Source organism: Catharus ustulatus, chromosome 17 (genome assembly GCF_009819885.2).
Source record: "Catharus ustulatus isolate bCatUst1 chromosome 17, bCatUst1.pri.v2, whole genome shotgun sequence".
Taxonomy (NCBI): domain Eukaryota; kingdom Metazoa; phylum Chordata; class Aves; order Passeriformes; family Turdidae; genus Catharus; species Catharus ustulatus.
This window is the reverse complement of record NC_046237.1, coordinates 4662449-4684321: the sequence shown is the minus strand read 5'-3', so window position 1 is coordinate 4684321 and position 21873 is coordinate 4662449. Positions and strand designations below refer to the sequence as shown.

The 21873-nt window shown below is 43.2% G+C and overlaps 1 protein-coding gene across 2 annotated transcripts in view; it reads right to left on the bottom strand.

Annotated features, from left to right (window-relative positions):
- The window catches only part of CDH4 (cadherin 4), a 420434-nt gene that overhangs the window by 167745 nt on the left and 230816 nt on the right, over positions 1–21873 (bottom strand). For both annotated transcript variants that reach the window (XM_033074736.1, XM_033074737.2), the window contains exon 3: positions 1595–1818. In XM_033074736.1, coding sequence (XP_032930627.1) covers positions 1595–1818 — 224 coding nt within the window. The remainder of the gene's footprint in view (positions 1–1594; positions 1819–21873) is intronic.

The following is a 21873-nucleotide window of genomic DNA, read 5'->3' as shown; positions in this document are numbered from 1 at the left end:
CTTATTCAGGTTTTTTTCCTTCTGCACTGAGAAGAAATTTAAAGCACTATATGAGACATCTTACTTTGTTCCCTCAATATTTAATTACTTTTAGAAGGAAGCCGTATTTCTTTGGTTAGAAATGGCAAACAGAGTTGACAATAGCAAACAGGGCTTAATTACATCTTGCACAAGCCCAAGCCTTGTGAACAGCAGCAGAAGTGTATTCATGTGGCTCTAAGCCCTGAAAAACCTTAGGGGTCAGCCCACTGGGTAAGTGAGAGATTTCAGTCTGTCCAAATCTTTTCCTTTTTGTCTCACACGTGGCCAGAAATTCTCCCAAATGGCACAGAGTCACATGGTGGAATTTAACAACTTGACACAGAAAGTCTGTCCTTCTTTCCCTTCCTGCCCTGCCTCCCTGTCCAAGCACTACAGGAAGGATGGCAGCAGGGGCCAGGCTTTGGACATTTCTGTGGTGCAATAATCCAAATTACAGCAGGGCCAAGGGACCCCACCTGTCCCTGAAGGAGCCAGGGCTGCCCCCAGGACACACACCTCTGCAGCTCTTCAAGATCCAGCAATAAATCAGGCTCCTGAAACAATTCCCTGCCAAACCCTGCCCAAATGCCACCACCCAAGCAGCCCAGCACTGCGCTGTTTGAGCCAGCACCAGAGAAGATAACTGCATTTACTCTGTGTGGTGAAGGAGCTTCAGCCAGACTGGCATTGAAAATGAAAAGGTGAACTGCTGCTGCTGCCAAAAATGATAGAGAAGAGGTGGGAAAGCGACAGCTACTCCAGGGGCTGAGCAGAAGAAATGTGTTTTCATGGAGCAGCCCCCAGCTGCAGTGGCCCTGTGCACCACATTTCACTGAAGGAACGCTGCTCTCAGACTGCTGGGCAGGGACAGAGCCCTGCTTTTCTGCCGTGTGTCTGGAGCTAAAGCAGAAAGAAGCCATCTGTGCCCTCCTGACTGAAAGGCTGGCTGTGGCTGCTGTGTGCTGGGGTGGTGAGGAGGATGCTGGCACTGAGCACAGGGGATGTTTGGCACTCCACTGCCTGAGCATGTGGCCCTTATCAGGCAGCAGCAACACTCCCTGTCCTTGCAAGGGGAGGAACAAGCCCAAATCTCTGCTCTGGAAGCTGCAGGGCTGTGCAGATTGCTCGCAGGAGTAACTCTGGAATCTGGGGAGATGAGAGCAGGGCAGAGCTGCCAGTGTGAGACTCCAGGCCTGCGCTGTCACAAAAGAAATCTGAATTAAAAACATCCAGAAGATGGCTGACTTTGACTCTTCACCCTTCATCTGCTGGTTTGACTTGGAGTCAAGAGAGATTATCAGCTGTGAGGTGCAAACATGATGTACATGACCTGCAGTGCATGACAAAGTGGTCACTTAAAAACACAGAAGTATGAACTGAGAGAACACTTCCCTCACTGGAGACCTTCAATAATTTCAGCCAGAGAAGTTCAAGAATCACTTGCAAGGAATTTGATGCTGCTAATGTCATCTCCTACTTGGACACCTCCTTATGAAGCACAGACCAGGCAACACAAACACTTTGGGGCACAGGAAGAACAAATCAGGAAAAACAGCTTTGAAAAAACTCTCACCTTGTGCCCGTTGTGCTGGGACTTGTCTGCCACCAGCAACCTGACCATGGCCTCCCACCTGGCCAGGGTCTGGGGGTCCCAGGCAGTCACCACCAGGATCAGCTGCTTGGAGGGCACCTGCAGGTGCTGGGCAGAGTACAGGGTCCCGTCCGCCCTCACCTTGAAGTCCAGGCTGTTGGTGTCGTACCGCACGCCCTTGTTTCCAGCACAGTTGTTAAATTTTACTAGAACAGAGAGGAAGAGATGGGAGAAATGTGTGAGATTGGCGTGATAAGGAAAGCAATCAAATACAAGTTTCAGACATTTAATTTTCACTGATGTCTTCTATATCTCTAATAACCATCAAGGAAATGATTTAACTGTTTCTTCGACCTTTCAGGAGTGCTCTTGTGCTTTATCTCTGTTCCCCAGGGAAGAAGTTGTAAGCCATTTTTAAAGTATTTGATACAGTTTCATTAGATCTCAAACACAGCTGTTCCCCATTTCTACAAGTGGATTTCTCCCTTGTCACCATTATCTTTTAAATTCAACTGGAGTCTATTACCCAAGCTGTGGGTATTTTTTTTCAGGAAATGTTCTCCATTTCCCTAACCCTTCAATAACCTACTTATCAGATAGCCTATTTGCACATTCTTAACTGAAATTCAAAAGCCCATAACAATTCCATTATCAGAAATATAAAAACAACAAAAAGAAATTTAACACAGAAATTAAAGTTGAAACCATTTTGGAGCACACACCTGCTGCTGGGACTGGACCCCCCTATCCAGAGCTGCATTCCCACCTTGGCCAAACCCTCACATGTTACAGCTACTGCCAAAAGGAACTGTAAAACTGTGCTTCATAAACCATAACGTGTCATTTGAAAGCCTACTTTGTCAGATCAAAGCTCCCCAGTCGCTGATATTTCTATTTTCGCCTTTTTTTTGGTCAAAGTCTTTCACAGTCTAGTTTGAGAACTATTTTTATTGGCATTATGAAACATGTCACATACATTAGACCAGAAAAAAAACCCCAGCTCTATTATATGACAGCATTGACAAATCTGATAGAAATTGAACCTGCAGCTAATAACACAGGAAACAAAACACTTTCTGCCATTTGAGTAATCCACGGGGCGGAACACACATGTGGTGAAGGAAAACATATTGTACCCGTAAAAACATCTCAGGAGAGTGAGAACGGATGCACAGCGCTCCAGCTCGGATCGTTAGGGCTCTCCCATGCTGAGATGCTCCAGCCTGCCTGGAGATGAGGAGAACCTGCTGGGACTCAATCCCTGCCTTGGAAGGGCTGGCTCAGCTGGACCTGACCTGTTGTAACCTTATACCCTGATGCCTTAAGAATGGAATGTCCCTGTAACTCTCTAACCCTGTAAAACCTATGGACTGACCATCTGAAATCCTATTGGAAAGAAGTCAAAAGTTCCCCCTCCCCTTTCCTGACCCATAGGAAAACCCCGAGCCCCTTTGTGATCGCTCTCTTTGTTCTCATGGAAGCCATCCGAGTAATAAACTGAAGAAATCCAGGGAAGAGCCTCTAATATCTCATCTGTTCTACATGAGAGCACCCAGGCTAGCTCTGCAGACTATACAGGGAATGGGGCCAGGCCTCAGGGTGTTGAATCACCGACCCAGAGTGGCTGTGGTGGAGATGGATGCAGTGACAGCAGCTTCACCTGTCCCTTCCCTGTACCAGCCACAGCTCTGCAGAGCTGCTCTGAGCTCAGTCAAGGACTAACTTGGATTTAAATTTAAAAAAAACAAACAACCATGGCACAGGTGAAAGAAAATCAGCCAGGAAATGGCTCAACCCATGTGGCTGTCAAAGTAAGGAGAAATGAGGAGCAGACTGTGGCAAACTTCCCCAAACTGCACCCCTCAATAACTGGGGTGCTCTGATCGTGTCAGAACTGTACACAGAGGCTTTCTTTTTTCTTTTTTGCTGTGTATTTATTTAGACCACATTGGTACATTTTTATGTGTGTGGTGGGAAGTGTTACCAAATGCTGCAGCAACTGCTGGGCACAAGCAGCAAATGTCACAGATTGATTTATAAAAAATGAGATTGATAAAGTTATCCAATACATAAAAACAACCTGAAAAGGGTAAGCACACACAAAATTTGCTGTGAACTCAGAGACCTGTGAGGGGAGATACCCCAGACCTCTGGGACCACCCTGGGAGATCACCTTCATCTCTCTGAAATTTCTGCAAATCTCCCCTGCACTCACAGCTACAGTAAACATGTGTGAACATATCAAGTGCATCTTCACTTTTAAATGTTATTTATTTTCAGCTCAACACCATGGTCACTGTTAGAAACTTGGCACATCAGCTGCTGCTGTGTAATGGTCAAAACTCAAGTTCCATCCCTGCTCCCCAAATACTCAGGTACCATACACTGAAAGACATTTACAGAAGAGAGAAAGGAGTGATAATAACTGCACATTAAAAGACATTTCAGAGCTTTGATTTTATTAAGATTAAAAGAAAGCCCTACAGTGTTCCAGTAGTCTTAGAGAGAAAAAAAACAAACCCTTTCTATATGTGTATGTAGTGATTTCAGTATTCAAATACTTAAACATCTGCTTAAGACCCAGCTCGTGGCTCCAAGATGCTGCTCTGGTGTCATATGTCACTGTGTCGACTTTTATGCTCCATTATCTAAAAATGGCTACCTCGTAGACAAAGTCCCTCTGTGACTTGCTAATTACTTCCATTAGTTTAAAACAAACTTGACTAGAGACGGAGAAAATCCTGAGAGAAATCGTCTGGTTTTTCTTTTTTTTTCCAACAAGTGTCTCTGTCCCACATTGCTCCTCTCAGGTAGCACAGGTAGGTGAATGCTCAGCAAGGGATTAGCACAGCCAGTTCCTCTCCTGAGAGCCCTTAGGAACTGCAAGGAAGCTTCAAGGACACAAAAATGCAGAGTTTTCAGTCACTCTGCACAGCAGCAATGGGCTCTGGCTCACCTGGGCAGCTCTGCAGGAGATTTCAGCCCATGGGGATGACCCTGGTGGCTCTGTCAGGCACAGGAGCTGCTCAGACACAGCTCAGGAACACTCTGGAGATGCAGGAGCTGCTCCCACTTCCATCCCAGCTCAGACCCAACGACCTTGGAGGTGTTTTCTAACCCAAATGATTCTGTGATTAGAAATCCTAAATCATCCTCTTTGCTGCCCCTTGAAATTAGTCCTTGGGATGTTACAAGACTGAGCTGAACTATATATACACACACACAAAGATCCACATGATCTATAAATCTCATTTAGATATATTTATATATAAAGTGCTTTTCCCAAATATCTGCATGTAGGCTCAGGAAAAAAAAATCAAGCTATTGTTCTATAATAAATAGCACAGCTCAAGGAAATCTCACCTGTATTTTCAAATTCTACCTCTTACCCCTATTCTTTGCTCTTGTGGAGACAGAAATTAAAATTTCATTCAGTGGCAGACAACTTTTGATTTTTCCCCTCCTTTTTCTCCTTTAGAAATCTCTAAGTGTACGTAATTTGCAGTTGATGCAACTCTTGACTTTCAAATAATGCAATAAATAAATAAACAAACACTGGCTGTGTTTACTAGACTCAGAACTCTCTGTGGACACAAATCAATCTTTCTTTGACCAGTATGAAGCCTAAAGAACACTGCATGAATTTAACATTCAAAAGCTGCAGCATCAGTAATTAGGATTTTGGATAAACAGCAGAGTCACACATCTATCATTTTTACAGGATGGTAAAAAAGCCCCAACTTTTAAAAAAACACGCTGGAAAAATGTTCAGTGAAGCATATCGAAAGCTTATGCTTGAAAACAGCATCTAATGCCTGATGAAAGAAAAACCAAGAAGGCACCCTCATTAGCAAGCTTTTAGGTTTAACCCTTTACCCTCATCATTTTTAATTGCTTCTCTATGAAAGGAGGAAGTACAACAATTTGATAAGCTGAAACAGGTACTGAGCGACGGGCAGAGGAGCTGCAGGAATCTGCAGCAAACTGCTGGGCATCTGAGGAAAAAAAAATGGTATTTTACTTCAAAAAAGACACAGGGTGAAAAAAAAAATTCAACAAGTTTTGCATTGTTCCCTTTTATTATTTAGCTTGTTAAGCTGGTTGGACAGAGTCAAATGATCAAGGATCTTGAAAGATGTTCGAATACACTGAACTTCTTGCCCCCCAAACGTCTGAGAGAAATACTGAATTTAATAGGACTATAAATGGTATAAACCAAAGAATTCGCTTTTAGCCTTATCCTTCTGGATTTTCCTTTGACTTCTCCTAGTCCATTAAAAAGTGCCCCCTCTGGCAAGCAGCACAGGGCTGGAAGAGCAGGAGGGATAATACTCGTTTATTAGGATAAACCCCCTGGCAGGACATCATCCCACAGTTCAGGAGATGGGTCCCTTCAGGACTCTGCTTTTCACCATGGTTTTGAGGATTATCTCTGCAAAAGATGTTTCCTTCCTGATGAACTTTAAAGCAGCAAACACACAGCACCATTTCCAGCAGGATCCATCTGCTTTTCAAGTTGTGTCTCTTGACCAGCTCCCTTACACCCGGTGCACTGGGATAAATCTGAGCTGCCAAATCCTCCCCTCACACCCCTTCTGTGAACATCATTAAGGTGAGAATGGCTTAACTGCAACCTTTGGGGATTTCAGATGTCTGCAGTCCTCAGCACGAAGGGAAATGTCCCTCCTGTGTGATCCTGAGCAAATCACTTGAATTCCTGCCCTGGCACTTCTGGCCTGACGCTCCCAAATGTCTGCACTCATCCATCTCCTCCATCTCCTGCAGGGGGTTCAGGCCACACCAGAAATTAAAAAATCCCAAACATGTCCTGTGTGGAGAGGCTCCTGTTGGCATGAAACCATTCAGTTAAGCACAGAAATGCACGGGCACACTACAGCCTCGCAAAGTGATTTCTCTGCTAATGTGAAGCAGAGCGTGCTGTGCCTCGTTGGGAAGCTGCATTTATTTGGCAAAGTAAGTGTGCAGCATAAAATTTTACACAGCCACATTTTGGAGGCATCCTTCTTTACATTCGTGCAGTCCCTCTGTGGTTCTTTGAGAAAACTGTTTTATAGCAGTGGGAAGCAACTGCAGCTGAGTGAATTCCCCATGGCCACGCTGGAAACCTGGAGCAAAGCTGGGATCTGAGTCCTGGAATTTCAACAGCCTCCATCACCAATATACAAATGAAGAAGACAGAAAAATTAGAAAGATGGACTTTCAAAAAGCAAACAGAGGCAGATCTTTCTCTCTGCAAACTACTGGGCATTTCCAAATTAGTGCAGGGTGAAAAATTTGAGGGATGTCACACAAATTATTGCATTTGTGTGAAATGGAGAACCATGAGCACATGTAAATACACATGGAATTATTCTGTGACTGAAATATCTTGTCTACAAAAGGCAAATACTGAAATGGAGACAAGAGGATTTTAATAGAATAGAGTCATGAAGGTTGGAAGAGACCTCTAAGATCTCAGAGCCCAGTCCTAAACCATGTCCCCAAGTGCCACATCTGTGTGTTATTTGAGCACCTCCAGGGTTGGTGACTCCATCACTTTCTTGGGCAGCCTCTTCTACTGCTTGACAGCCCTTTCAGTGAAGAAATTTTTTCTCACATCTAACCTAATTCTCCCCTAGTGCAACTTGAGGCTGTTCCCTCTTGTCCTATCCTGTCCTGTTTTGTTTCTCTGTATTAAAAGGATGGATGTACCCAGGTACCAATGGCATTCTGACCAGTCTGGGAGAGCTTAGAGATGGTGTTTCAGTGTTTTGTGGAAATTAAAACCGACTTGAGCCATCACACTTAGACACAATGCAGCATCTAAGCCTGGACTCCTGTGTCTATCCCACTCCTGCTTGCAGTAAATCCCACACTATCATACAACACACAGCCAGATTTGCTTCCTGCAGTTCATTAAATGCTCCGAGCCCTTCTTCTCTGCAAGAAAAACAACACATAAATAGGAAAAAATGATGGTTGTAAAACCTGATGGAGACAATGTGTAATTTTCATCCTCTCATTTCTAATTTTATAGGTTACATTTTCACCATGTCCCCATAAAGGATATCACACTAATAAACTCTTAGTGTCTTTATTTAATATTTATAGCACCGTGGGAGAACCAAACTCTTCTGGTAAAAGGTAAAAACAGCAATTCAAACAGCTGCTTCAAAGACTAATAAAAACATCCCTAGTGATTGAGTTTAAGAGTATACAGTTAAAAAAAATGCTTTGATACAAAAAACTGTAGGAAATAAATGGATGGATGTTGGTATATGAATGTATATAAAAACGTGCATGCTCACACCCTCAGCTTCACAAAGCATTGATTATTCATTAAGTGTTCTTGGAGTAAAAAACAAATATAAAGAATGAGTTTGGAGAATTAATGAACTATCCCACAGTCTATCATCTGCTGAAAACATTTAGAATGATTTAGCATGTTGTTAATGTTATTTTCTTGCAATTAATGGCACAGAAATCTGCTGCAATTCTACCCATTTCCCAAATCTCAGGTCAATGTGAAACATTGCATCCAATTTTCCAGTGCATTATTTATGATCTCTGAGCTATGACTGCTAATATTTGCCTTACTTGAAAAATAGTAAATTACCATAACAATTTACCATATGTAATTATGTTAAACAAAATCTTTCTTTATTTATCTTCTTGTAATCTTCAGTTACAGCAAATCCTCCTGTTCAGGATATGCAATAACACAACATTCATGGCATTCCCAACCCATTACATACCTGTTGGAAATGACTCCATGTGCCACTCAACTGGTGACACCTTGGAATCAGCACAGAGCAGCAATCTGCCTCCAGCAGAAACTCAGAGAGATTTCAAAGGGGACACAGAAGTATTTCATGTCTAAAGGCACATTTTGAATTTGCCCTCTTTAAGTTCCAGAGCTCAACCCTCTCCAGGATCAGATTGTCCATGTGGGTTTGAGGCACACACCACTGAATTCCTCATGTTCATCTGCAGCTGTTTTGTGTTTTGCTTCCACAAAGCCAGGGCTGTATGTTTTATAGGGAAAATGGCAAGGCCTTTTCCTGCACAAGTCATTTATTTGAAAAATATGAAATACTTCTGTAGGCTTGATGGAACTACATGGAAAAGTCATCTTTTCATTTCCAGAGCCTCCTAAATGCTTTCAACATCTTTTCCAGCTTTCTATTCACTTTTATCAGGTCTTGCTTACACAGAATTTCTGTTTCCATGGCCAGAGAAAAAGAAAAGGAATAATACATTTCAACAGACAAATTGGGATCCTTTAAAAAGTCACATGTGCAGTCAGCCAGTAGCAATGAGGAGTTAAGGGTACATTAAAAAAAAATCTAAATCCCATTCAAACAAAACAAAAATCTAAATCCCAGACACTGAGTGCCTCCTTCGTATTCCCACCTGTGCCATTTTTCATTTACTGGGAGCCAATTCAACTAAAATACATGTTTTTGAGGAAGAAAAAAATGAAGAAGTGTATTTCACTTTTGGTTTGGAATTGGAGGGGAGTACAGACCCCTGGAGAGAAGGACTATAGAACATGATAGAAAAGATGAATCACTCTGGCAACAGCCAGCCAGCCATTAATTTTCAGCAAGCCAGGAGTTGGTCCAATTAAGCCAGGCTCCTTTCTCTACATTAACATGCTTTACTCAGTTTTTTTTCTGAAGCTAAAACATCAGCTCGAGACCCCAAAGGCTTTTCTATTTAGGATCAATCAATCTACCTTGCTGCACTGTAAAACATACATTGTCAGCTCCGAGGCGAGCGCAAAAAAAGAGCAACTGCAGAAAAATTTGATAAATCGACATGTTCTGGCAGTTAGTAGAGGGATTCTTCCTACACTGTCACTTATTTTTATCTGATTAGAAACAATCAGTAAAGGGAATATTCCCTTCTATTCTCTTTCTGGTATTTAGCATTAGTTTAAGAGGAGTCTTTTTATCCCCGATTTTCTACATTAAATCCAGCAGATTCCTGCCAAAAAGGCACAGAAATACTTCCAGATTTCAAAGGGCAGTGAGTTGGAATTGGATTTGCAGGATGTGGACTCACATTCAAGCATTTCCTTCAGCACAGAAACATGAACCTGCATCTACTGGTGCTCATGCTAAAGACCTTTTTCACTGCTTTCCACATTTTCACGCTCAGGGCTTTACTGTGAGTATGCAACCTCACCTCTGGGTTTCCAGCACTGCTTGGGTGAGGATTGCTTTATTTGGGATTTCTCTGCCCATCTGGGATGCACTCACTGCCCACCAGCCTTACTGAGGCATCTCAGGAATGGTTAATTAATACATGAGCCTGATGACAGAGGTAAGGACACTTGTGAGGTCTGAAGTTCTCTGCTGGGATAACTTGGAGAATTGCCCTTTTCTCTGGTAAACACCACAGTGACTGTGCTGTTGGTTTCCATGTTGTTCTCAGCATCTTTATCTTTGGATAAAAACCTTTCCTAGCACTTTCAGCATGACAACCCTCCTCTGTTTTTAACAGCAACGCAGACAAAAGCCACAGGGATGTGCAGCTGATGTTCCAGCTCCAGATTAAAAGGCTAATAAAGAGAGGTCTGATTTGGATAATCCTACCAATACCAACTGCACCACCCTTTGTGGCAGACGCTGAGTTTTTACAGGCAACCATTTTTGTTCTTTGCTCTTTAAATTCCACATGTCTGTAGGACAGTACTGAGATTCACTATGGCACTAATGAGATCATTTTGCAATTAAAGGCTAAGTAGAAACAAACCTCTCACCACTCTACAGGAGAGTTTGGGTTCTCTGATTAAGCAGCAGTAAATAAACCTGTTTCACTCCTGGTCCTGGTGCACACCCGAGATTAACTCTCCAAACAAGATGGACTGATTGACCCCATGGATTAATCAATGAGTTTCCCAGCTTCAGAGCAAAGTGCAAGTTGTGGGAGTTACCTGCAGTAGGATGTGTTCTAATTATTATTACCAGCACAGAGTACATAAATCCCAGGGCGCTTTATTTGGAGGTTTTACTCTTAGCACTAATGATCTCCACAACACTCTCATGTTTGTCAAACTACCTATGTGGGAAAAGACTTTAAACACCACTGTGCACTTCTTGAGGAAGAACTGCAAGTTTTATGGAAGCTTGGTGTGGTAACTGTAAAGGATGGAGTGTGTGCAATGGTAGGGCCGTGTCCAGGTGGAAACAGCTGCTCACCCATCCCACCTGTGGGCAGGAGCATCCCTGGAAGGAGCTGCTGGGAGGCTGGGACTGTGCTGGAGACAATCCCCATGGGAGGCTTGGAGCCCTCCTGGGCAGGGCAGAGAGCCCAGCCCTGCTGGCACAGGAACATCCCAACACTGGGAGCAGTGGTGGGAAGTGGGCAAGGACACAGAGCTCCTGCAGAGCCACAGCCACCCCTGCCAGCCCCCACTGCCCCACTGACAGCGACCTGCTGGCCCTGGGGGCTTCTCCTCTCTGCCACAGAGCTCTTCTCAACTTGCCAGAAGTGTATTAGGAAGACATCAGGAGCTGCAGGAAGATTTTTAGTTGAGGAGAAAAAAAATAAAAAAGTGAGCAGAGGGCATTTGCAGCCTAGGAAAAAAGTTGAAAGAGATGCTCCAACTGCAGCTGTGTCAGACAGCCTCGGGCTTCTCTCTCCTCACACTCTTCAAACAAACAAACTCTCAACACCTAGAAACAGAGGCTGCACATGTCAGGGGAAAAAAAAATCAGACACACCAGTAGACAGTGAACTCCTTACGGACTTGACTTGTGTGTAAACACTGACAACTTTGGGGCTGAGTGTTCTCATCTTCCTCAGCCTGGCTCGAGTGTGAACGCATGCTGATCCAGGGAGTCAGATCCCAGTGCAGTAAATGAATAGATGTTTCAGGCAAGAATATTAGAAATGGAAGACTTTGTTATCTGGAAGAGTCAAGGCAGGGTAGCTATATTTAACTTGCAGCTGCTGTGCACCTCTGCTCTTCTGCCTGCACAAAAAGCAGCAGCAGTCCTTTACCTTCAGCTATAACCAACACAAGTCTGCAGGTTTCAAGAAAAAATATTATTATGTAGAATAAAACACTGTTTGGTTCCTGGTGGGCTCAAGTGCTTTGACATTTGGACAAATTGAGTGAGTTTTATTTACAGATGGAAGCTCTGAGTTCTGTTTCTGGCACTTGATCAGAGGGAGCAGGAGGAGAACAAGTGGCCTTGATGCCCAAACTGCACTTTTGGGGGTAACAAACCCTGGCCAGGGTCAGAGCTGCCAGGCTGCAGAGAGCCAGAGGATCCTGCCCTGGGGCTGGGCTCCAGTGTCCACTGACTCCACAGGAAATCCACCCACAGAGCAGCAAATGAACTGGAAAAGCAAAACCACAATAAACCATAGATCCAGGCAGTCTGGTGGCGGTCAGCACTGACCCAAACAGAACTTCCCAGCCTCTGCAGCCAGCCTGGAACCTGTCCTGAGCACAGCATCCCCACGGAGCTTGGCTGCTGCTGCTGCCACCAAAGGAGTCACAGGGATGAGGTTTGCTGAAACTTTTCTCTTTTGCATTCATCCCCTCTGGCCCTTCTTCCTGCAGTGGTGTCCAAAAGAAAGGCTGTCCCCTCGCCTGAAGAACAACTTCAAGATTAAACTAGCAACCTTGAATTCCATGGAGCACTTTTGCAGGGCTCAGTCCCTTCAATTAAAACCAAGAGAGACTGAAGCCTGTAAATTAGAGAACGTGACAAATGCAGGACAAAGCACTGAAAATCCCAGAAGGTATCAAATTTAGTGTTAAAGTAAAGAAACAATAGGGAAGTCCAAGACATTTCAGAGTGTAGTGAATCAAATTAAATTGCCTGAAATTCCACATGGAATACATTTGACAAATTTCTTTCCCCCTCTTCAGCTTTCTGTTTGAGATGAACTGTCGTCTGGCAGCTTCAAACGTCTGGCACAGCTTCAGCTTCAGTTTGCTGGGGCTGAATCCAAACACGAACCTGAACTTTACCAGTTCTGCTCTTTTTGTAAACATACTTGCTGTGGCTGCCAAATGCTTTCCAAAAGCACACAAAACCCAGAATCCAAAAGGAAAATATTGTCTTGCTGCAATACAATTTGCATTTCACCACCTATGGGCAGCAGCCTGCTTTGGGAGCTGGTGATCAGGCTGAGCCCACCTTGCCTTGCATCCTCCCAAATTTTGAAAGAAATGGTGAAAGTTGGGAGCTGATGTGGGAGGGATGAGTCTCCCATGCACCCAGCTTCAGCCTAGCAGTGCCAGTGCCACTTCTCCCCCCAGGGCTGAAAGGGCCAGCAAACAACAATTATAATAATAATAATAACAATAATAATAATACAACAATTAGCAGTAGGATTCCTCACACGTGCTGGGTAAGACAAGCAGTAAAATGTCATTAAACACGTGTCACTGATAGCAAAGGCTGGTTTAGATTCCCCCAGTGAGTTGTCTCAGAACAAATTCATTTTCAGGTAGGGAACTTCAGCAGCGGAAGAGAAGGATATAAAGGGGGTTATGATCAAATTGCTCCTGAGACCAGATAGCATCAGCATGGATATATCAGATTTTTTTTTCCATTTTGCTTTTAAAACATTCTTGGTTTTGCAGAATGCCTATAACACACACGCTGCTTTGATGCAGGATGTGATTCTTCAGCAGCATCCCATTACCTGTGTGGATTCCCTCTTAAAAACTCTTTCTTTCTCCATTTTAAACCTTCTACTAAAACACCCAAGCAAATGACAAAAGTGTCTGAGTTCTGGCACAGGACACAAAGGCAAACAGCTGCTGCTAGAAAAGCATATTTTAGTGTCCACAAGGTCTCAGCCTCACCTCTGAGGGCCACATGGAGCTCCACCACTGCCCAAAATAGACAACATCTGGTTCCTACAAACACTGATTTATTGCTTGTCTTCACTCCCCTTGGGTTTTAATTATGAGTAGATCTTGTAACTATTATATTTGTGTTTGTTTTATCCACCTAGATATTTTTCTACACTATTAACTACAAACTGAAAGCTCTTTCTAAAAATAGTACAAAAACATACTTAAAATATGCATATGGCCTTTATTAAGGAAATCCCTATAATGAATTTTTAGATGAAGTAAAAGCACCACTGAAACCACTGATTAGCAGGCAAGCCTGCACCTGATTTCATGAACAGTATGGGATTAAGAAGTTTCTTTTTATAACAATAAACTAAAGAAGATAGGAGTATAAAACTGACTGCTGCTCTTAATGCAAACCAGTGTGGTGACAGGAAAAATCCCTCACTGCTGCACCCCTCTCACCACCCCAGGGGTCTTTGGGGTGTTGAGCCAGTTCCAGTGGTTCCATTTCAAAGCAGCTCCATGGGGTGGCACTTCCTCAGCAGATGGGACAGACCCATACTGCACCTGAAGGAAAATACACCGTTCCTCCCCTGGGTAAGAGTAACACAGTCAGGAATGCAATTGTTCCAATCCTTCATACTCAGACTTCTTTTGGCTGAATTTTCTGTTGTGGTTTTGTTTCTTTTTCTTTTTTTTTTTTCTTTTTCTAATAAAATTTTTGATCTTTCTGGGAATAAGCTGATTCAGAAATGACTTTTTAATTTCTATGGCTGAACAACTATCAGCACAACATAGAGTACAATAAATAAATATCACTTGCAAACTTCAGATTTCCCTGCCTCCCTACCACCCATCAAAAATAATTCTGTAAAAAAAAAAGGATGTGACAAACCCAACCAACCTTTCTTCTCAACTTACAAAAAAACTATTTCTGGAAATGTGCTAATGTTTCTGTTGAATGAGTGAGGCTTCTGAAAATGTTTAGTGGTCCTACATGGTCTCTCCAGGAGGACCAGCAGGTCTCATCTCTGCTCATCTCTGGGCAGCTCAGGTTTTAGGCAGAATCCTGCCCTATTCATGGCACAGAAGTTTTGGAAAAGCAGAGATGTCTGAACTGCTGAATTTGGAAGGCACAAAGGGCCAATAGCTGCATTTTCCCTCCCCCAGTGTCAGCACAGAGCACGACCCCTGTGCTGAACCACCAACAAACCCTCCAGGTAGAGCAATAGGAATGCAAAAAACACCTTGGCTCCATATCTGTTTTTTAATTAAAAAGTTTTGCATGTAAACAGAAACATTCTCTTCTTCCAAATCCACGCTGACATCCACTACTTATCATTCTGAGGTGACTGCTGGGGAAACATGATTAAAAAATACCATATTCCATAGGAGTGATCCCAGAACTGCCCATCACCAGGCTGTCTGCTCCCCTTCACACCAGCTCAGCCCTGAGAGCTTTAAGCTGAAAACAAAATGGCCATTTGAAGAGGTAAAAGTCAATTATGAGGACTGTAATTTTATTTTTTATTTATTGATTGATGGGTTGAAGAAGAAACATCGACTGCCAGGTATCTTTTAAAGGCTAAACAAATGTGATGAATGGTATCAAAGGAAGTGCTACCAAACTCAATCCCCACTTCTTTTATGAACTACACAGATATCAGGGCTGGGCTGGATGGGTTTTTTGAGCAAGCTGGGAGGTGTCTCTGCTCAGGGCAGTGGGATTAAAACGAGGTGATGTTGAAAATGCCTGTGCAGATGTGAAGGGCACAGCTGGCACTGAGCCCACAGGACACAGCTCTGGCTCTCGTGTCCTGCTGCCAACGCAGGGAGCAGCACCTCAACACTTTGCAGTCACACATTTGCATTTTTTTTCCAGAGCAGGCCTCAGCAAGGACTGCCAGCTACCACTGTCAGTGATGTCTAGCTCAGTGTAAACACTTTGTTAGGAATGTGATGAAATTACACCCTCAGGTTTATTCTAAATACTAAAATACGTCTTGGCAGAGAACAAGAATGCACTCATTTGTACGGCAATGCCATGACCACAAGTTTTAATTTTTACTGTTTAATTATTCATCCTGGATCAGGTCTCAATTTAAGCTAATATGCAAAGATGAGGGAGAATGGGCACTTGTTTATCTCACTTTTTTCCAATTAATTCAAGTTGTTCAGTAATCACATTACTTTTCTACAATGTGATAAGGAAGAAAAAAACAACCAGCAACCATCCAAAGAACAAAAAAGGTTCCCTTTACATAAAAAGGGATATTCTGCAAAATTTACTTGCATGAATAGACTCCAATAAACCAATTAAAATACTAATTTATAGGAATGGTTCATATTATTGACTCAACAAGGGAGATTTTTCTTATTTTTTGCCTTTAATGTCTACAATATTACCAGTGAATTGACCTCATAACAGATTATATGATGGACTGGCATAGGCTTCCTGAAACTGTCCTGGAAATACAAAATTGTCCCAAATTTCCCTCTTGTTCCATGTGGGCAGTGACAATAAATGGCACATCAAACAGCAATTTCATGTCTGTGAGCTGGTGCTATACCTGAATTAATCAAAACCAAAGTTTCCAACCCCCCAAAGTCTGATAAAATTAACCATCTACTACCTTTTTTTAACAGAAAACTTGGGAAAAGCTAAAGTGAGAAACAAAAAAATATTATTCAGTCCATAATTCATATAGTTTTAATGGCATTTCTGACCTTTAAAGCAAAAAGCACGAATAGTTCACCCAGACCATTGAGCAAACAGAAGAAGTAACAAGAAAAGCCAGAAAAGAGAAACTACCCATGAGGAATCCTCTGCAGCTCCAATATGACAACATTTCTACTCCATAAAAAATAAAATGCCATCAAAACTTTTCCACTCTGCCCATCTGACAATCAGGTTATTACAGAGAAGAGGGGACAGACACTGAGCTGCACTGGACCCCAGTCACACCAATCCTATAACTGTCACCTTAATGTTTTCCTGAATGCCTATTAAAAAATCAACCAAAAATGAGCAAATCTTTTTGCTGAACCCAGGAGCCTCCAGCAGTGCCCAGGGATGGGTTCAGAGTTGAAATGTGCACATTGTGTGCACATGGCCAGGACACCTGCCTGGCACCCACCTGCAGCTCCCCTGGCTTGGAAACCACTCCTTTCCTCCAGCACCAGGGGACTGAAGCTGTGAAATGAAAGGTACAGGGGGGCAGTGCAGCCATCTGGGCACCATCCACCCCAGCAGCAGCTTCAGAATGAAAAGCACAGGCTGTGCTGTTTAAAACTCTGTCCTGTGCTCAGGCAGCGTTGGGTATCAGTGCCACACACGCCCCTGAGAGAGGGAGATTGTATTCACTCCCTACCCTGTTATTTCTGCATGTTTAAGGAGCAAAGCACCAATATCCTGCTCAGCTCTGCTCAGCTGGTGCAGAGGAGCCAGTGAGGGATGGCTCTGCTGCTCACCCCCCACACCTCGTCCTCGCTGCTTTTTGGCAGTGATTGATGCCTTGCACCAAGCCCCTGCTACCAGGAACCAAATGGGTTTTTGTTCATGAGCTGCCTGTTATCACACAAACTTTGTGAGCTTTTGGGGTGGAAGGCTTATCCTCTGGAACAGACTTTCCTGTCTAAAGCACCTCCTCCTTTCTCCTGTGATTTACTGTTCATTTATCCATACTGGAAAGCTGTACAGGCTAGAGACAGCTGAGGCTCTCATTCCTGGAAAACAAGAAACCAGCCATGGAAACCCAAAAAATGAAAAGTCAGCACTCCCACCACACCAGCATATTAACTGTTTAAGACCACAGTTAATGGCTTGTCAATCATACATAATTTCACATGAAATTTCATTTACATTTAAGTCACAGTGACTGAGCAGTGGTGTACAAACACATCAACCAGTTTCCAGTGCCCCTCAATAATTAACAGCCTCTGTTCACCCTGTGGGGCTGTTTTCCAAATCCAGATTGACTTCCACCAGGCAGACTGGCTCTCCAGACAGTATTTCCACAGCAACTAATTCACACCTGAACCTCAGCACAGCCAGCCATTCCTTCAGTGGCAGTTTAGTTCCTTTCCAGAAGTCACCTCCCTATTTCTGGGCACAGGAAAAACATTCCAGTTTAGATGTGAAAGGGAATTTCACAATGAGCAGTGCCAAGTACCTCAGACAAGGCAGGAAATCAACTGAAGGATTAATGAATTTTATTCACCTACTACTCAGCACCCCCAGAAAGTGTTTGTGCCCTCTCATCCCAATGCTTGGTTGTGAATATCTTGAAAATGTTGATTCCATTGGGCATCACCTGCTGTCTGGATTTCAGGTTAATATTTAAAGGAGAGACTGAAAGATGAAGGTCCCAGGATGGCCTAAATCATAATTGTTGTGGACTAAGCAAAGCATCCCTTAATCTTTTGGAACTCTATCAGGTCAGGTAGAAGCAGAGAACAGAACAGAGCCAGCTCAGCCCTGGTTGGTCCAGGGCCACTCCATCCCAGGAGCATCCAGAGGACTCCCAGGCAGCTCCACTGCAGCCTCTTAGGCAGGGTTTATCTCCATTAGTTTGCAATTTAGGCCATTTTTCTGTCATTGTTCATCTGGCAAAGGATGATCAAGTCTACAAAGAATACTCCAGGGCAAGCAAAGGACAAAGAGGTAACTCTGTTGTTACATCCTGCTTCTCCAAGCCTTTACACTGAAGCTGCACAGTATTTAGTGATTTATTTTTCTTACTTATAGCTAGATTACTAAAACTCTTCTGTCTTAGCAGCAAGGCAGGGTGTGGGTACATAAGGTCAAATCATGCCTGTTTACACCACCTTTTAATTTAGCTGGTTTGAGCTGAAAGGTTTGCTCTAGAGATGCATTACTCCTTAAGAGGTTTATTTAAAACAATGAATTTAAAAAAATTTTGAAAAGCTTAAGGCCTCCTAATACATGTGACTACTCTGCTGTGCTTCTGCCCTGGAAAAAAAATAATTATTGAAGCAACAAAACTGTTTCTTCTAGTAATGAACAGTAAAAGCTTGTCTGGGGGAAAAAACAGTGATTGGATTGTGAATGTGTGTTCCTTCCAAATGTAAAGCCATTTTGCTTGAGACAATATTAAGATGCTAAGATGCAATGTTTGATCATTAATTTTGGCTAGCACTACACATTAGTGTTGCTGCAGTCTTAGATTTTTTTCTTCTCCCCTGGTTTTAGACAGCCTTAATCACGCTTACAGCCGATCCTAATTGCTGAATCCTATCACTCTCCACCTTCTCCAAAATGCTCGGGGCAAAAGAAATAGTGAAGATTAATGGCAGACGTGTAATTAGAAGAAAACGTAAAGATCTTGTGTTAATCATTCCGAAATAATTTGATAAATATGACATCCTGAAGAGCTCTCGGAGTGGAGGATGAAGGGAGGAGTGCTGTGGCACAAAGCTGAGCACATTTGGATGTGCAAGGAGGGAGCTCACGCCCGTGTGGGAACGCAAGGGAGGTTCAGGACATCACGGCATTCAGCATTCAGACCATCTGTTTTAATTGAGCAAGCTTATTCGTGCAACGCTTTGCTCCACTAATCTTGTTTAGATTAATGTTAATGTTCTATTAAAAGGTAGTTTATCATCCCACAATGCTGAGTTAAAGCCATCCCACCCATAGCAATGTTCTCAGCTCTCGTGGAGGCACAGAGCTGGCTCATTACCAGGCTATTGATCATTTGCAGCACAGCTACGAGGCTGGGAACCTTGCTTAGAAATAATCAGAGCTCTTTTGTCCAGTGAGGGCACAGGCACAGATAAACAGCTTTTCTTTAATTAATTTAAAATAACCAAAGACCACAGCCTGTAAAATAATTCTCCACTATGCTTTGGTATAACTACAGGAATAACTTTGGCTAAAAACACCTTTCAGGCTGTAACAGAGAAGTGTCAAACTAGGATGGGTTTCTCTCAGTTTCCTTTCTTCCTGTGACACGTCTTCTCACCATAACCCTTGGTCTGTCCTTGGTGTTTGCTTTTAATGAGAAAGCAGGAAGCTGAGTGCTGGCTGGAAGCACACCTATCATTAAAAATGCAGACACGGGGCAAGACAAAAATGTGCAGCAAAGCACCTTTTGTATCTGGATCTGAAAATGCCAAGCTATAGGAAGCATTATTATATCCTGAAGTTTTGCTGGTTGTTTATTTCAAATATGGCAGAATCTGAAAGTAAGTTCTTGTATCCTCCATGCTTGGAGAACAATGCACCTAAATGTTTTGGTTAATATTTTTAGAGGTTTTATTTTTTAGAACAGAAGCACATGCCAGCCAAGAAATTAGTCATTTCATCATTGTTTTGGGGTTGGGTGCTGGCTGGAATAGCAAAATGTATTTCAATCTACTATATTTAAAATGTTTATTTTGTACAGCTCCTACTTCTCTGGTGTCTGTAACTGCAGCTGCTCAATAGCACTGCAGCATAAATCAAGAAATAAAAGAAGCAACAACTGCAGCCCCTACCCCTCCTTTCCCAAATTTCAAGTATGGCTTGAAAGAGTCCACTTAAAATTTTTATTTCCTAAGGGAACATTTTATAATTACATTTTGGACTTAAGAACAAGGAAGATGAAGGATACCAAGAGAAGATGAAATATATTTGAAGAAATTTTTCACATGCCATTCTAAAAACAATAATCTCACAAAGCAATAATTCAAGGGAGATTTCCTCCCTGAACACCCTAACATGTCAGTCATTAATTACAACTCAGAAAAGCTTTTCTGTGATAACAAAGCATCACCATTCCTCCTCTGAAATATTGGGAACCTGAGAAGGGGAAAAGTTGAATGGTTCATCCAAGAAAAAAGCAAAGCACTGCAAGCAGCATCAGATGTTTCTCCTCACACTGGCTGTGGGGGTGTCAGCAGCTCCCCACTTTAGCCTGGGGTAGGTTTTAAGTTTCTCAGTAAAACTAAACCTGAAATTAGCCCAAGCACTGAATTTTGAAAATCCCAAGTACATGAATTATGTCAGACACCAAGGCAATGTCTCATTAAACAATCCACACTCTGAGATGGAGCCCTCTCTGCTCGGCGCACTCCAGTGAGAACAGGACTGGCTGAGCACACGTGCACGAGCCACAATTTTTCATGGGGATGTTGGAAGAGACTTAAATGAACCCCTTAATTTGCAGAGTGGAATTGTTAATGTTTCCCTTGGAAAGACAAGATGCATTTCCAGCTCTAACGAGCGATATCCATCCACAGCTAACGAGCCTCACAACCTGCGAGAGCGCTGACAACTTCACATGGGAGGCACACGAGCCAGACATGGCTCTGGGAAAGCTGATCTGCTCAGGGTTAGAAATCACTCATTTCCTGAGCACTTGTCAAGCACCCATTCCACGCTCCAGGCTGTGTCCAACAGAAATTACAAGTGACAAAATAAAATTAAAATGCATCTCTGCCCCCATCTGTTTTCAATGGTTTTGTCCTTTCCGAACAACTTCATCTCTTGAGCTCCATCTCCCCAGCCTGGCTGTGTCCCATGGAACTCTGCACCAGGGATTCCAGGGCTTTGCCTCACTGGTGCCTTGTTTTCAGGGCATTTGCCCCATTTTGTGTGTGGAACAGAGAGCAGCTGGGAGCTGTATTGCACAGAGTACAATGCAGTTATGGGGCTGCTCCAAGCACTGACCCCAAGGGAAGGGAGCTGGGAGAGGCAGCCAGGCACTGTAAGAAGGCTGAGGCAGAGTGAAATTGGTGGCAGTGCAACACTCAGAGGCACAGACAGCTCCATACCCTGCTGCCTTCCATCATCAGCTGCACCCAGCACTGATGTGCTCACTGCTGTCATCTCACTGTGCAGGGCAGGGTGGGTGTGGACCTGCCTGTCCTGCTGGGCTCTGAGAGAGCAGAAATCACACAGCCCATGTAAAACCCACCTCTGCACCTTCCCTTAGACCTCCTGGCCACTTCCCACATTTCTGTTACAGAGGGGAAGGAAAGATGCTCCACCAGCATCCTCTGGGGTCACTCCTCTCTGGTGACAATGCTGAATGGCTGGAGCAGAAGACAAAATACCAAATCTAAAAACATCCTTTGGTCAATAATGCAAAGCAGAACATGACTGGCATTTTTTCCCTAAGAAATCCATTCAGGAACCTGTGCCTAAGCTGCATGGGCTGTCAGCCAAGGCTCTGTATCTACACATGACAAATTATGAATTCATCCATTGTTTGAAAGTTTTGAATTCACTGTTGGTGGTAAACTTTTTACTAGAACACACAGATGGTCCTGCCTGATCTTGTTAATGAAAAACTCTCACACAGCTACAAAAACAGACGTGATCATCTGTTTTTCAACATTCTGAAAAAAATCTACAGAGGTGTAAGGTGCTATACAAATGAGAATAATTAGCTTGTGCCATCTGTGGACATTAAAAAAACCCAGT